The 11,596-nt window shown below is 35.3% G+C and overlaps 2 protein-coding genes and 2 long non-coding RNA genes across 5 annotated transcripts; all 4 read left to right on the forward strand.

Annotated features, from left to right (window-relative positions):
- The first annotated feature begins 4,258 nt into the window (after positions 1 to 4,258).
- LOC109586635 (uncharacterized) lies at positions 4,259 to 4,476 on the forward strand. The gene is made up of 3 exons (XR_002187134.1): positions 4,259 to 4,297; positions 4,344 to 4,385; positions 4,436 to 4,476. It is a non-coding gene; the product is annotated as an uncharacterized LOC109586635 (long non-coding RNA).
- A 64-nt stretch (positions 4,477 to 4,540) lies between these two features.
- LOC109586625 (uncharacterized) lies at positions 4,541 to 5,087 on the forward strand. Its single transcript, XM_020002820.1, has 4 exons — positions 4,541 to 4,655; positions 4,723 to 4,785; positions 4,837 to 4,978; positions 5,024 to 5,087. Exons 1-4 carry the CDS (start codon positions 4,541 to 4,543, stop codon positions 5,085 to 5,087), a joined length of 384 nt encoding a protein of 127 aa, XP_019858379.1.
- Positions 5,088 to 7,061: 1,974 nt separating this feature from the next.
- Positions 7,062 to 10,161, forward strand: LOC109586632 (egg peptide speract receptor-like). Of its 2 annotated transcripts, none has more exons than XM_020002824.1 (7): positions 7,062 to 7,127; positions 7,635 to 7,800; positions 7,848 to 7,990; positions 8,465 to 8,681; positions 8,728 to 8,861; positions 9,727 to 9,873; positions 9,918 to 10,161. In XM_020002824.1, exons 1-5 carry the CDS (start codon positions 7,067 to 7,069, stop codon positions 8,810 to 8,812), a joined length of 672 nt encoding a protein of 223 aa, XP_019858383.1. In that variant the 5' UTR covers positions 7,062 to 7,066; the 3' UTR covers positions 8,813 to 8,861; positions 9,727 to 9,873; positions 9,918 to 10,161. The 2 variants fall into 2 exon arrangements, with proteins under 2 accessions (XP_019858383.1, XP_019858384.1); XM_020002825.1 differs by having other exon boundaries at positions 9,922 to 10,161.
- A 1,128-nt stretch (positions 10,162 to 11,289) lies between these two features.
- On the forward strand, positions 11,290 to 11,596 carry LOC109586629 (uncharacterized). Its single transcript, XR_002187132.1, has 2 exons — positions 11,290 to 11,507; positions 11,554 to 11,596. It is a non-coding gene; the product is annotated as an uncharacterized LOC109586629 (long non-coding RNA).

Below are 11,596 nucleotides of genomic sequence, written 5' to 3' on the forward strand. Positions count from 1 at the left end.
CGAGGAATATAAAGCAGCTTCGCAATCTCAGATTTGACTACCTTCACAAATCAAGGTTGTCAAAAGATGGATTGTATAATATACATGACATCGCGTATGATATTCCAGGATTTGTTTGGAAAATAATTACTTACCCCGATCTGGTAGTAATTTTTGGTCTCAAAGAGCTTCTTGATGAACTAGATAAGGTGTTGCTGTTAGATTCTACAAATCAATTGCTGTCATATGACACAACCTTCCAATTGGGTGACTTCTATGTATCTCCACTTCTTTTTAGACACACAGTATTTAAAAATAGGCCAGTCATTCCAGCAATTTTTATGCTTCACGAGAGGAAGCAAACAATAACTCATTGTGCAATGATGAAAGAATGTGTGTGCCAGGTACCATCACTCTCAACAGCTAAGGCCCCATTAGTGACAGACAGAGAGAAAGCAATTTCAAATGCCATACAATCTGAGATTCCGTTTCTTGATCATGTTTACTGCTGGAACCATGTCATTCGTGATATAAGGTTCTGGTTGACAAGACATGGTGCACCTTCTGCAGATATTAGCATTTACTCAGATGACGTGCGGTCCCTGCTTCACTCTCCTACAAAAGAAGATTATGATGTCAAATTTGAGAAAGTTACTTCAAAATGGGATGTAATATTTCTAGATTATTATTTAAAAGAAATCTCCCCACACATTTCACGTTTTGCTCGATGGGAGTTGGAAAAGAAAGGAATCTATAACCCGTACAGTGGTGTAACGAACAACCAATCCGAATCTCTCAATATGGTGATAAAGGATCTTATGAAGTGGAAGGAAGCTCCAATTGATTGCATAGTACTGTCTCTTTATTTACTACAATCGTTTTATGTTAATGAAATAAAAAGAGGCTTTTGTGGCATTGGAGAGTATAAGTTAGATGCACAGTTTCAGAGCATTGTCACTGACCCATCGTCAATTGAATATACACCAGTTTTATCTCCAGAAAGTATTGTTGATTCTATTCGTAAGTCAGAATCTGAAGCTGTTGATTGTCTTGAAATTGAGGAAAGTACAACACAAAGTGTTGGTGACACAAACATAGAATCAGGTTCACAAACTATGCTGTCAAGCTTCACTCGTGCTCGCCTAGTCATTTCAAATAATGGCATTACTTATGATCAATCTCTTCATGTCTTTAATGTGAAAGGTAGTTCTTCAGTACATGTTGTGTCATTGTTCCCGGAACCTCCTAAATGTAGCTGTCCTTCTACAACGATATGTTATCACATAATTGCAGCTAAGCTCTTTCTAGGGATGGATATTTCTGAGAAGAAGCCATCAAAATTGATTTTATCACAACTAAGGAAAAATGTGAGAAAGAAGCACGAGAATAAAGCAGGAAGAAAGCGACCAAGAAAAAGAGACACTGACAATCTTTCTTTAGAAGCTGAAGGTAAAGCACATAATCATCTGTTTGTTGGTATCAAGTTTAGGTTTAGATGATTTCGTAGAACCAAAGGAAAAAAAGAAGAATGCTGAAGCTGAAGGTAAATCACATAGTCGTTTGTTTGTTAGTATCAAGTTTTGTTAGATGATTTTATAGAGCCAAAGGAACAGATGAAAAATGCTGATGATGAAAAGGTATTATTGCTGTAGTCCTGGACTTCCTGGTTGGCATTGTCACTTTACATGTATTTTTTTATTCGGCAGGGTGACGATCAAAATATGAGCAGTGTAATGCCAAAACATAATGTACTATATGAACTTCCACCATATTCAATTTCTCACAAACATATGCATCAATTAATTAATGGCCAATGGATTGAAACAGAAGTAACTTGTGTAGTTTAAATTGTATTACACTATATACTTTGTATTTTATAGCTAGTCGATCTTTATATGAAGTATATTGGCATGAAATTTTCTACAGAGGTTAGAAGGTTTACATTATACATGTACATGTTGACTGTTGTACTAGGAATTACCTATTGCTGCTTTGCCTTCACATTTTTTGGATTTGAAACAACTAAGACTTGAAGAATTGACCTTACTGATTGTAAGTACATGTACAGTATATCTAAAATTACTAATCGAATTTTTGTATCATGAAGGATGAAATATTTGACAAAGGATTGATTCTAATTCCACTGCATTTACCTGCACGAAGTCATTTTATTCTTTTGGTAACAATTTTACTGCATAATGTTTTGTAACTAGATGTCTTGATGTGTACAATGTAGGTGATTAACTTTCTTCTGAAAAAAATATTTTTGTTTGACTCTATGTGTAACTCTGCCTTTGCAGCCAATCAAAAATACACTTCAACTGTCAAGTAAGCATTTATATACTTTAATCCTTTGAATACAGATTAATTTTCTATTTCTGTTATAAAAGAATGCCACTCTCGGTTGAATGTAAGCGAAGAAACATGAAAGTTGATTTGACCACATGGGATGAAATTATGCTTGAGGTAGTTTGGTAATAACCTTAATCTTCCACATTAAAAAATTTTCAATAGGATATAACACAACAAAACAACAAATCGTCATGCGGAGTTTATGTTTGCAAGGTTTGAATAAATATGAAATTCAAATTTTACAAAGCCCTCCTAATTTGTAGTATGCGAAGTGCTATGTCCTTGGAATGGCTCTAACTTTTGATGTAAGATTTTAATTTTAATGTTCTAAAAAATGGTTTTATGCATGCTACTTATACACGTACATGTAGGTTAAATGTGACTTTGACTTAAGGAAAGAGATTGCCACTGATATTTTCGAATGGTACTGAACTACATATTGTAATTGTTACTGCATCATAATACTAAAGGGCTACTCAAGACTATGAGAATGACACAACAAATTGCAGTAAATGTGAAGTGAAATTTTTTTCTCAAGAACTCGTGTATCATCAAATGGGATGCCTTGTCACAAACAAACAAAAGATACTTGTCAAACAGCAGGACTTAATGAAATGTGTACCATCAACCAATCCTGGTATCTCTAAAATACATGTATATATGTTTTTGAGCTTATGTGTGTTTTGTCATAGGAACTAGAAGAAAAAGATGTGGTAAATGTGCTGGATGTAAAGCCCAAGATTGTGGCAGGTGTATCTTTTGTCAGGATATGGTAAAATTTGGAGGTCGAGGAATTAAAAAACGGTGTTGCAAAGACAGGGAATGCATTAACTTAAGAAGTATTTTAGTTGGAATTATATTAGTATTTTGTTAAAATATTTCTTTTATTACTCAGATACATTTAAGTCAAAGGATTTGGTCAAAGCTGAAAATGTATCTTCAAATACATGTACAGCCAGTTCAAGTGGCAACAGCAAGGAAGAGACTCGTCAGAGTAGTGTATTGCAGACAGCGCAATCAACCAACACTGCTGTTAAATTTGAAGGAAGGGAAGCAAGTGTTGAAGAAAATTTTGATGGATCCTTGATCAAACAAGCTATGATTGCTTTGCATAAATATGTTTCCCTACCAGGTTAACAGACTTACATATTACATAATAACTTTTATTAATTATATTCTCCTATTTCAGAAAGTGATGATTTTATTGTTATTGGTGATGTACATAGTAAAGGAAAACTGGGACTATCAGTTAGTGACCTTAAATTAATTTGTAATGGAGAATGGCTGACAGACAAGGTTTAATTATGAATCGATTTAGAATAATATTTTAGATATTATTTATTTCAATAACATAGATTATTAATTTCTACATGCATGTTTTAAATGCAGTCCAAGATGTCCCATTTGGTAGAACATATTCTTATTCATTGTCTACTCATTTTTATCCTGCCATCTTGAAAGGAAATTATGATTGTCATATTAAGGTAATGCAATAGTAAGTTTAAAATTAATTATATAATCTTTTAGACTAACATCCAACATGCAAGAAGAATCTTGTGTCCTGTACACTTGCCATCACACTGGATTCTTGTAGTGAGTAGATTAATTTCATAATAATTTGTCTGATTGACATAATCATGAAGGAAATTGATCTGGGGAAAAGAATTTTGAAATGTCTCGATCCATTTCAGCACCAACGACATACTGAAGTACTTGATAATATCAGGTAAGGCTATTTGTTTTCTGTTTTTGCAATTTAATAACTGATGGCTAAACGCAGTTTAGCTATTGAAGGTTTTTACATGAGGAGTTATGGCAAGAAAAAGTGTGTGACAAAATGGAAAAGAATTTATGACGAAGTACATACATATTATATACAAATCATTTTTCAAGCATTTTTTGTTTTTATTGTTAGGAAAGACAATTACAGCCGAATAATACAGATTGTGGAGTGTTTGTTTGCAAGGTAATAATACATTAACACAGATAATTAATTTATGCTATTGAAACAGTATACTGAGGCAATTGTCTTTAACAAAAGAATAGATCTGCAGGTAGGTAGTTGATTGTAATGGACTGTGTAATTGTGTAATAATTTTTACAGAGAAATCCTGAAATGTACAGGACATGGCTTTTTCAAGAAATAATAAACCAGTTTGTTTTATTGTAACAAAATTACATGTACATGTACAATTCTATTTTTAGTAAAATGACAAGCATTTATGTTTTTAACATTACGCATCTGGATTGGATCAAATTGGTGGATGAATTAACACCATTGATGCTACCTGTCGAAGAACAAGATGAAAACACAGGCCAAGAAGGTAAATGATTCGTATTTTATGATTGTTATGAAAGAGGTACTTGTACCTGTTGTTGGCCTAATTTCAGACATTGAGTGCCAGTCAGAAAATGATGACATTAACTCACCATTGACAAGTGGAGATGAAGAAGGTATGTGTGCAACTTTAAATTTACATAGATCAAACTTTATCAACCATCAAGATTGTGATGAAATTCTGACCATTGTACCTGATTTCCCTGATACTGTCTATGACAGTGATGATGATATTGTCATCTATAGTCGGAAAGATTCGTATAAAGCTGTTGCATCACAATTTGCAAAGCAAGCACATCCACCTACAAGGTTTTGATGATTACTAATAATGAAGCATTTGATGCTCCCATACAGGATTGGTTCACTTCCTACATCGCAATTATTTCATGATTTGAAGTCTCAGGAGGTGTGTAATTAAAACATATTCAAAAAATTTTTATGCCTCATTGTTTCTTTAGGTGAAATTTATAAAAACTTCAAAGGACCCAAAATCTAGTACCTTCTTTATGCCAAGCACTTTTCAAGAAAAGTTTCAGTCCCAACCAAAGAGCATTTGGCCATTAACAAATGATGTAATTGTAAGTTTCTTCCTATAATTATCATAACTTTAATACCATATTTACATTGCAGGCACAACAGATTTTTTTGTATTTGGAGGAAATTGCTGCTCTGCACTGTAAAGAGACTGAAATTAGAAAAGCAGTAGCAGTTCAGTTATTGTGGCCAGAAGTAGGAGCATGTATTGATACTGCTGTTCACTCTAGTTATTTTTATAGGCAATGGTAATGGTCCTGAAGTCCCTCAAAGGATCAGGAATGTCTCATCAGGAGGCTGAATTAGAATACAGAAATAGCATGAAAAAGATTTAATAATAATTATTATATTATTACTTTGAGTTGACTATGACTGACTTCTTAGGTTTTTAAAAGTATTTTTACATGATCTAATCATAAACATCTACTGTGGTATTATTTTTTAGCCTCTTAGTGGTTGATAATACAAGGGGAGGTAAAGCTTCTCAACTTTTGATGCAGCACAAGTTTATAATTGGCTAGTTGACCTTAGTTTAGTTCCCCAATAGACCTCGGTATGGATAGCTGCCGCTCTATTTTATGGTTCCGCATTCTAGACAGGTTAAAAATGTGTGCAAAGAAAACCACGTGGTTGGCTCTACATCATGTGACAGAGAAGACCAGATCAGTCAAAACAGCTGAAAGAGATGCTTTGCAGCTAAAAGAAGACAAGAATAAAGCCTCTTGGACATCTCTTGCAGATTTGAGAGCAGCAGCTCTTTACAGAGCGCCATAATATTTACTTTTTATTGATGACGTTTTATTGTAAACACGTGACATTATTATGACGTCATAAGTGCCATGGCGTCGTTGTAGTAAGCAGCATAATAATGCTGCTCTTAAACTTTGAGAAAGAATTCCAGGGAGTGTTACAGGCTCCTTCCAGCCTTTATTTGGTCCTCATTCTTCTTTTGTCTTAAACAGAGCTCTTTGGTCACATGACTACTTGTCCTACACGTGGTTCGAGCAATCTGATTGGGACGTGGATTTCTCTGCATATAGCACAGCTTTTTACTGCGAGTGTCTCCAGACCCTTCCTCCGCAGGTAGCGAAGGGGCGTGGCGAGACTAACGCCCCTGCTATTCGTAGTGCTTGACTGTTCGCTGTGTTCAGAACAAGGGCGTAGCTAGCATAAGGCTAGGGTAGGCTATAGCCTACCCTAGCTGAAGTTCAGAAGTCAGAATTGAAGTTTAGTAGTTTACCTATATTGAGTTTCTGCCTTAGTCACTTATGATCAAAGATTATAGAAGTTTAGGGTAGCTGTCTCAACTGGCAGTTACTCACTCAGTCACTTTTGACACAAGCAAACAGAGACAGGAGAAAGAAAAGAAAAACAGCCATTTTAGCACAATTATTATAATTTATTAAGGTGGAGTCTTTACATAAATAACTTAATTAATTAGCTAGCTTAATAAAATTATAAAAAGTTAACTTTAAGTGAAGCCATCACAATGTCAGCTGCAAAGAAACAAAAGCTTTGTGATTTTTTATGCAAAATTTAGTTGAGTATATTAGTAGTCAACCCCAGCCATATAGACTATTTGTACTGAAGATGAGCATGAGGAGATTAAAGATAATGATCTTGTGAATGATGGTGTTGTTGATTGTGCTGCTACCTTGAGTCTTGCCTGAGTCCTCATCTGAGTCTGAGTGTGAAGCAGTTGCGAGAACCATAATTAGAGTAAATGAAACTCCATATTGCGAGAACACACCCATTTCGCGGGCGTAATGGGTGGGCGTGACCAAATCGGCGGCGCGCTTCGCGCGCCCTTTTCTACACATAGCCTACCCCTTCCTTTTTTTCTCCCTACGCCCTTGGTTCAGAATGTTCCTCAGTATTTTAAATTTCACCTCCACCTTCATCATAATCTTTATTGTTGCCTCTGGTGAGTTTGGGTGATATCTAGATACTGGTGTGGGCTTATGACTTGCATGCACCCAGACCTGCATCCCTGAGGCACTGAGGGCGGGTCTGGAGAGTGGATGAAGTAGACCTTGTACTTTTTGCTTTTGTTAAATGGTTAGACCATAGATATTAATGGTTAGACTTAGTCTATAACAATTATGCCATGATTCATGTGGACATGTAGCTCTAGCAGCATTCCGCATCAGTCCCTGACTATATAGTTCCAGTATACAATATTTGAACAGATTTAGATCTAGATAATCAAAACATGAAAATGTTATCCTAATAATACTGAGAGGCACACATCTTATAACCAATGCATGTGAGTTAGTATTGCCAGTTACTGTAACTAGCATAATTTCACAACATTCAGCTGATTAATTTATATTCACATAATACTTTGGTAGCTGATAAATTTTCTAATAAAAGACACATGTTATAAGCAAAAAGGAAATCTGCAAGTAAAATTGTTATTAATGGTTTGTAGTTAGCTGTGAAGGTGACCGGCTATGGGATGTTAAGCTGACCCCATTGCTACGGTTATATGATGGGAAACGTTGGAAGGATATTTGTTTTGATGGTGAAATGATGGCTACAGCTCATGTTGCATGTCGACAGCAAGGATACACTAATGCTACTAGTTTAATTTACTTGTAAGTTACTTTACAATTTTATTCTAACTACATATTTGCTCTTTTAGTTACATGAGATCTGATCAACTAGTTACTTGCCCAACAGTTTCAAATTACTTTTTGTATGGTGAAACCAACATCATGCATTGTAACATGACTTATTATGGGAATCCATTCTACGTATTCTGTCTTGGTTTGACGATTATCTGTAGTGAGTTTTTTGAGAATGAGTGATTTGGGCTAGGTTTATACAACAATAAACTTGTGCTATTAGTGCGGTTTTATGCTTGCATTTACACAGAAACAAAAAAGATATAAAAACAAACTGAACTTCAAAGTGTAAATGGACTTTAAGTGTAAACGCAGACGTGCATAATGCCTAAGCTAGTGTTATAGTGCCAAAGACAGTAAACTTTGAGTAAAGAGGCTGGTTCAGAATATTTTCTTATGACTAGAAGTAGTATTTTGAAGAAAATTTAAAAACGAATTATAATTATGATACTGTGATTGCACTGCAAAAAATGTACTCACAAGTCATTACCTCAGTTTCACTAAACATTAGACTCTGGAACTGAGGCAACGCACAAAAGGTAGTTTTAAACAATTGTTTGCTGTGTGACTTCACCTTAAGTTATCATGGGATTCATGATGAAGTTATAATAGTTATATACCTATATTATTGTAGATAATGACACAATAAAAGAGGCTAATCCTTATAATGGTCAAATATATCTTAATAACCAGACAGAGACTGATTCTCCAGCTGATGGTGTAGTTGAAGTTTATCTTGATAAACACTGGTATCGTGTGTGTAGCAATAACTTCACTAAAACAGTAGCTGATTCAATATGTAGACAGTATGGATACACAGGACATGAATCTTGGACTACAGTAGAACTTGAGTAAGTTTGTATGCAATAATGTTGCATAGTATGACTCATTTGATAGTTATTTAGTCGACAGTGTTATAGTCACAGAATACATATGTACTCAACAAACTGGTTCTTTTCAATGTTTTTCTCATTGTATATGAAGCAATTATAGTATTGGTAGCTGTCAAAGTCATGTGGCAGTAACATGCAGTAAGTAACCTTTAAATTTTATGGCTACCTTATAATCTTTATTTTTGCCTTTTGTGCATTCATAGAAATAATTTTTTTACAGAAACAACTTTTGCGAATTTGCAATGTACGTTAGTGCCACGCCTAAAATTGAATACTTAGCAGAGCTTTAATTTTGCAATTGCTTGCTAATCTGTGAAAACTGAAAGTTTTGCTCCTTGAAAGTAAAACGCTATATTATGATGTGTTATTTCTTATAGTATAAAGTTGTGCTACTTATAACAAGAGTGCAATGAAAATATTTAGTAAATTTGACAGTTTGATAGCCATTCACCAACTTTTTGACTATTATGTGCCGATTTTCACTTTTTCTAATTGCTAAAAATAGGAGTTATCTAAAAGTATTGTCAGTTTATGCATTAAGCTAGGTTTACAATATACATGATGTCACTTATGTTGCACACAACATAAGACCAAACATGGGTTGGTTTTATGTTGCGTTAAACATAATACATCACAATGTATGCTGTAAACATAGATTTATGCATTCAAAAATTATAAGTAGGTCATACTTTTGTGTTAACAAAAATTTTTTTTAGTTTTTAAAGTTCTGATAATTAAAGTTCCAGCCAATGCCAATTATTTTTTCACAAATTTTTGACTGCAGTATTTGAACATTTTGCTGAACACTATATACATTTTACATAGTTCTTAAATTGACCATTTTGATAATGTTTATGAGTAAATTTTTGGTGATGGGCTGGCAACTTGCCATTGAGAACATATCGCATCGATAATTTACTGAAAATGGCAGTTTTACTTACACAAACTTTTCCCTCTCAAAACTACCAGCTATCTATAGTATTAATTATACATTTTTATATAGGCTTTGATATCTATGCAAAGTATTTAACAAGTGGGTCTCGAAGTCAATGTGCTTTGGATGAGGACAGTCATGGTGCTTTGGATAATTGTAGTCATTGCGCTGGGGATGAGTCAGAGTGCAGTCATTTTGAAAGCTTACTTCAAACTTGTAAAATGAATCTCAATTAAATTTATATAATTCTATTTTTGTAGACAGAACTATTACAGGAGCTCTCGTTCCTCTGTTTTTATTCAGTGTCCTCGTATTATTGATTATAGCCTTTTGGTTCTGTTGTAAAAAGAAATGCTGTCATTGCTACAAAAAATATGATGATCTTGATTATGTTAAATACAAAGTAGATCATGGTCTTAGAAATGCATAATCAATGAGGTGTGAATTCTTAACTTATAGATCTAGCTATATTCACAGACCACAATATATTTTTCAGATTATTATTATTATTATGGAAGTGTCTAGAGCTCCGGTAACCGGACACAGTATGCAGTGCTAGAGCTCCGGTAATAGGGGCGTCGCCCCTATATATATATATACCGGGGCTACGCCCCAGTGCAGTATTAATAATACACTGATTTATATTATAGAAACCGAGTATAAATACAACAACCAGCGTTGATGATGCAGCAGGGTCGTGGTGGTGCAGTGGAGAGGCTGGTGTGGATTGCACGGATAGGGTCAGGGGTTCGAATCCGGTCAGGACTACCGAGTAAATCTATGCTGCAGTTTTTGAATTTTTTTTTAAATATCTTTTTTGCAATTTTTTTTCTTTTTGGCTTTTTTGGGTCAAGAAATAGCACCCTCTCGTACATCTTAGCCTCCGGGGTCGTAGGGTTGGGATTGGGGTTTAGTGTTTAGTTTTTAGAGCACCCTCTCGTACATCTTAGCCTCCGGGATCGTAGGGTTTTGGGGTTAGGGTTTAGTGTTTCTTGATAAAAAGACTAAGTTCCATTTTGCACTATTGCGCATGCGCACAAGCTGTTTTACGGAGAAAAACGGACTGCCGGAGCTCTAGCATTGCAAACTACGTCCGGTTACCGGAGCTGTAGACACAGCCTATTATTATTATTAGTTTTATGCATAGACAGTATCCATGGCTCTACATGTATGCTCTATTTTTATTTTTTGTATTAGTATTAGTTTAATAAAATACTGTTGAGAGAAGGTTATGACAATAGTTATTGCTAGCTCAATAAAAATAATACAGTAGGTCGGGATATATTCGCGGCTGCAATTATTCGCGGTCATAAAAAATTCAATTAAAAACCATGGAAACTGTTAGAGCGTTGCTATGACAATTAAGACCACGTGTTTAGTGTTCAGCTATTCATCTGTTCTTTAGCAGCTATAGTGGAGCCATTCACCAATAGCGAGTCCTTCTCTATCTGTTAACTTCTTGTACGGACTGCTACCTCGGAGCTCTTTCAGCCTCTTTGCTGCAAATTGTTGCTGGTCCGCGTGGTGGTGATAATAAACCACGCCCAAGTCAATAAACACTAACTAGAATGGGTGGAGAGTCCCAAAATACGGCGAGGCACGAGTTCTGAAAAGAACCGGTGTTGGAGGGTAGTTGGACCCCCCTTATTTTGGACCGGGGGTCCAAGCGCTCGCGAGTAGTTGGACCCCCCTTTAGTGTAGTTGGACCCCCCCGCTTGCGCAGCCAGCACTAAGTCAGGTCGCAATCACGCACTGACTTACCAGCTGTACTGCTATGGAAGACTTTGAGTTGGTTTATACCGAAAATGATGAGACTTTCGACACATTTGATGACCTTAGCAAGGATGAAGGTATACCACATAACAGCCTATTATTTTTGTTTTATGTTATCATAAGATACTGACAGTGATACACAAAGGCTCTGACATAGATGCAGATA

This window comes from Amphimedon queenslandica, unplaced genomic scaffold (genome assembly GCF_000090795.2).
Source record: "Amphimedon queenslandica unplaced genomic scaffold, v1.1 AMPQUscaffold_12825, whole genome shotgun sequence".
Taxonomy (NCBI): domain Eukaryota; kingdom Metazoa; phylum Porifera; class Demospongiae; order Haplosclerida; family Niphatidae; genus Amphimedon; species Amphimedon queenslandica.

Excerpts from the sequence above, each read along its gene's own strand:
- LOC109586632 (XM_020002824.1), top strand. The coding sequence starts at position 7,067 with ATGTTCCTCAGTATTTTAAATTTCACCTCCACCTTCATCATAATCTTT. Across the intron at positions 7,801-7,847 it reads GCTACTAGTTTAATTTACTT|TTACATGAGATCTGATCAAC; the intron begins GTAAGTTACTTT and ends TTGCTCTTTTAG. Across the intron at positions 7,991-8,464 it reads TGGTTTGACGATTATCTGTA|ATAATGACACAATAAAAGAG; the intron begins GTGAGTTTTTTG and ends ATATTATTGTAG.
- LOC109586625 (XM_020002820.1), top strand. The coding sequence starts at position 4,541 with ATGACAAGCATTTATGTTTTTAACATTACGCATCTGGATTGGATCAAA. Across the intron at positions 4,656-4,722 it reads TGAAAACACAGGCCAAGAAG|ACATTGAGTGCCAGTCAGAA; the intron begins GTAAATGATTCG and ends GCCTAATTTCAG. Across the intron at positions 4,786-4,836 it reads GACAAGTGGAGATGAAGAAG|ATTGTGATGAAATTCTGACC; the intron begins GTATGTGTGCAA and ends TCAACCATCAAG.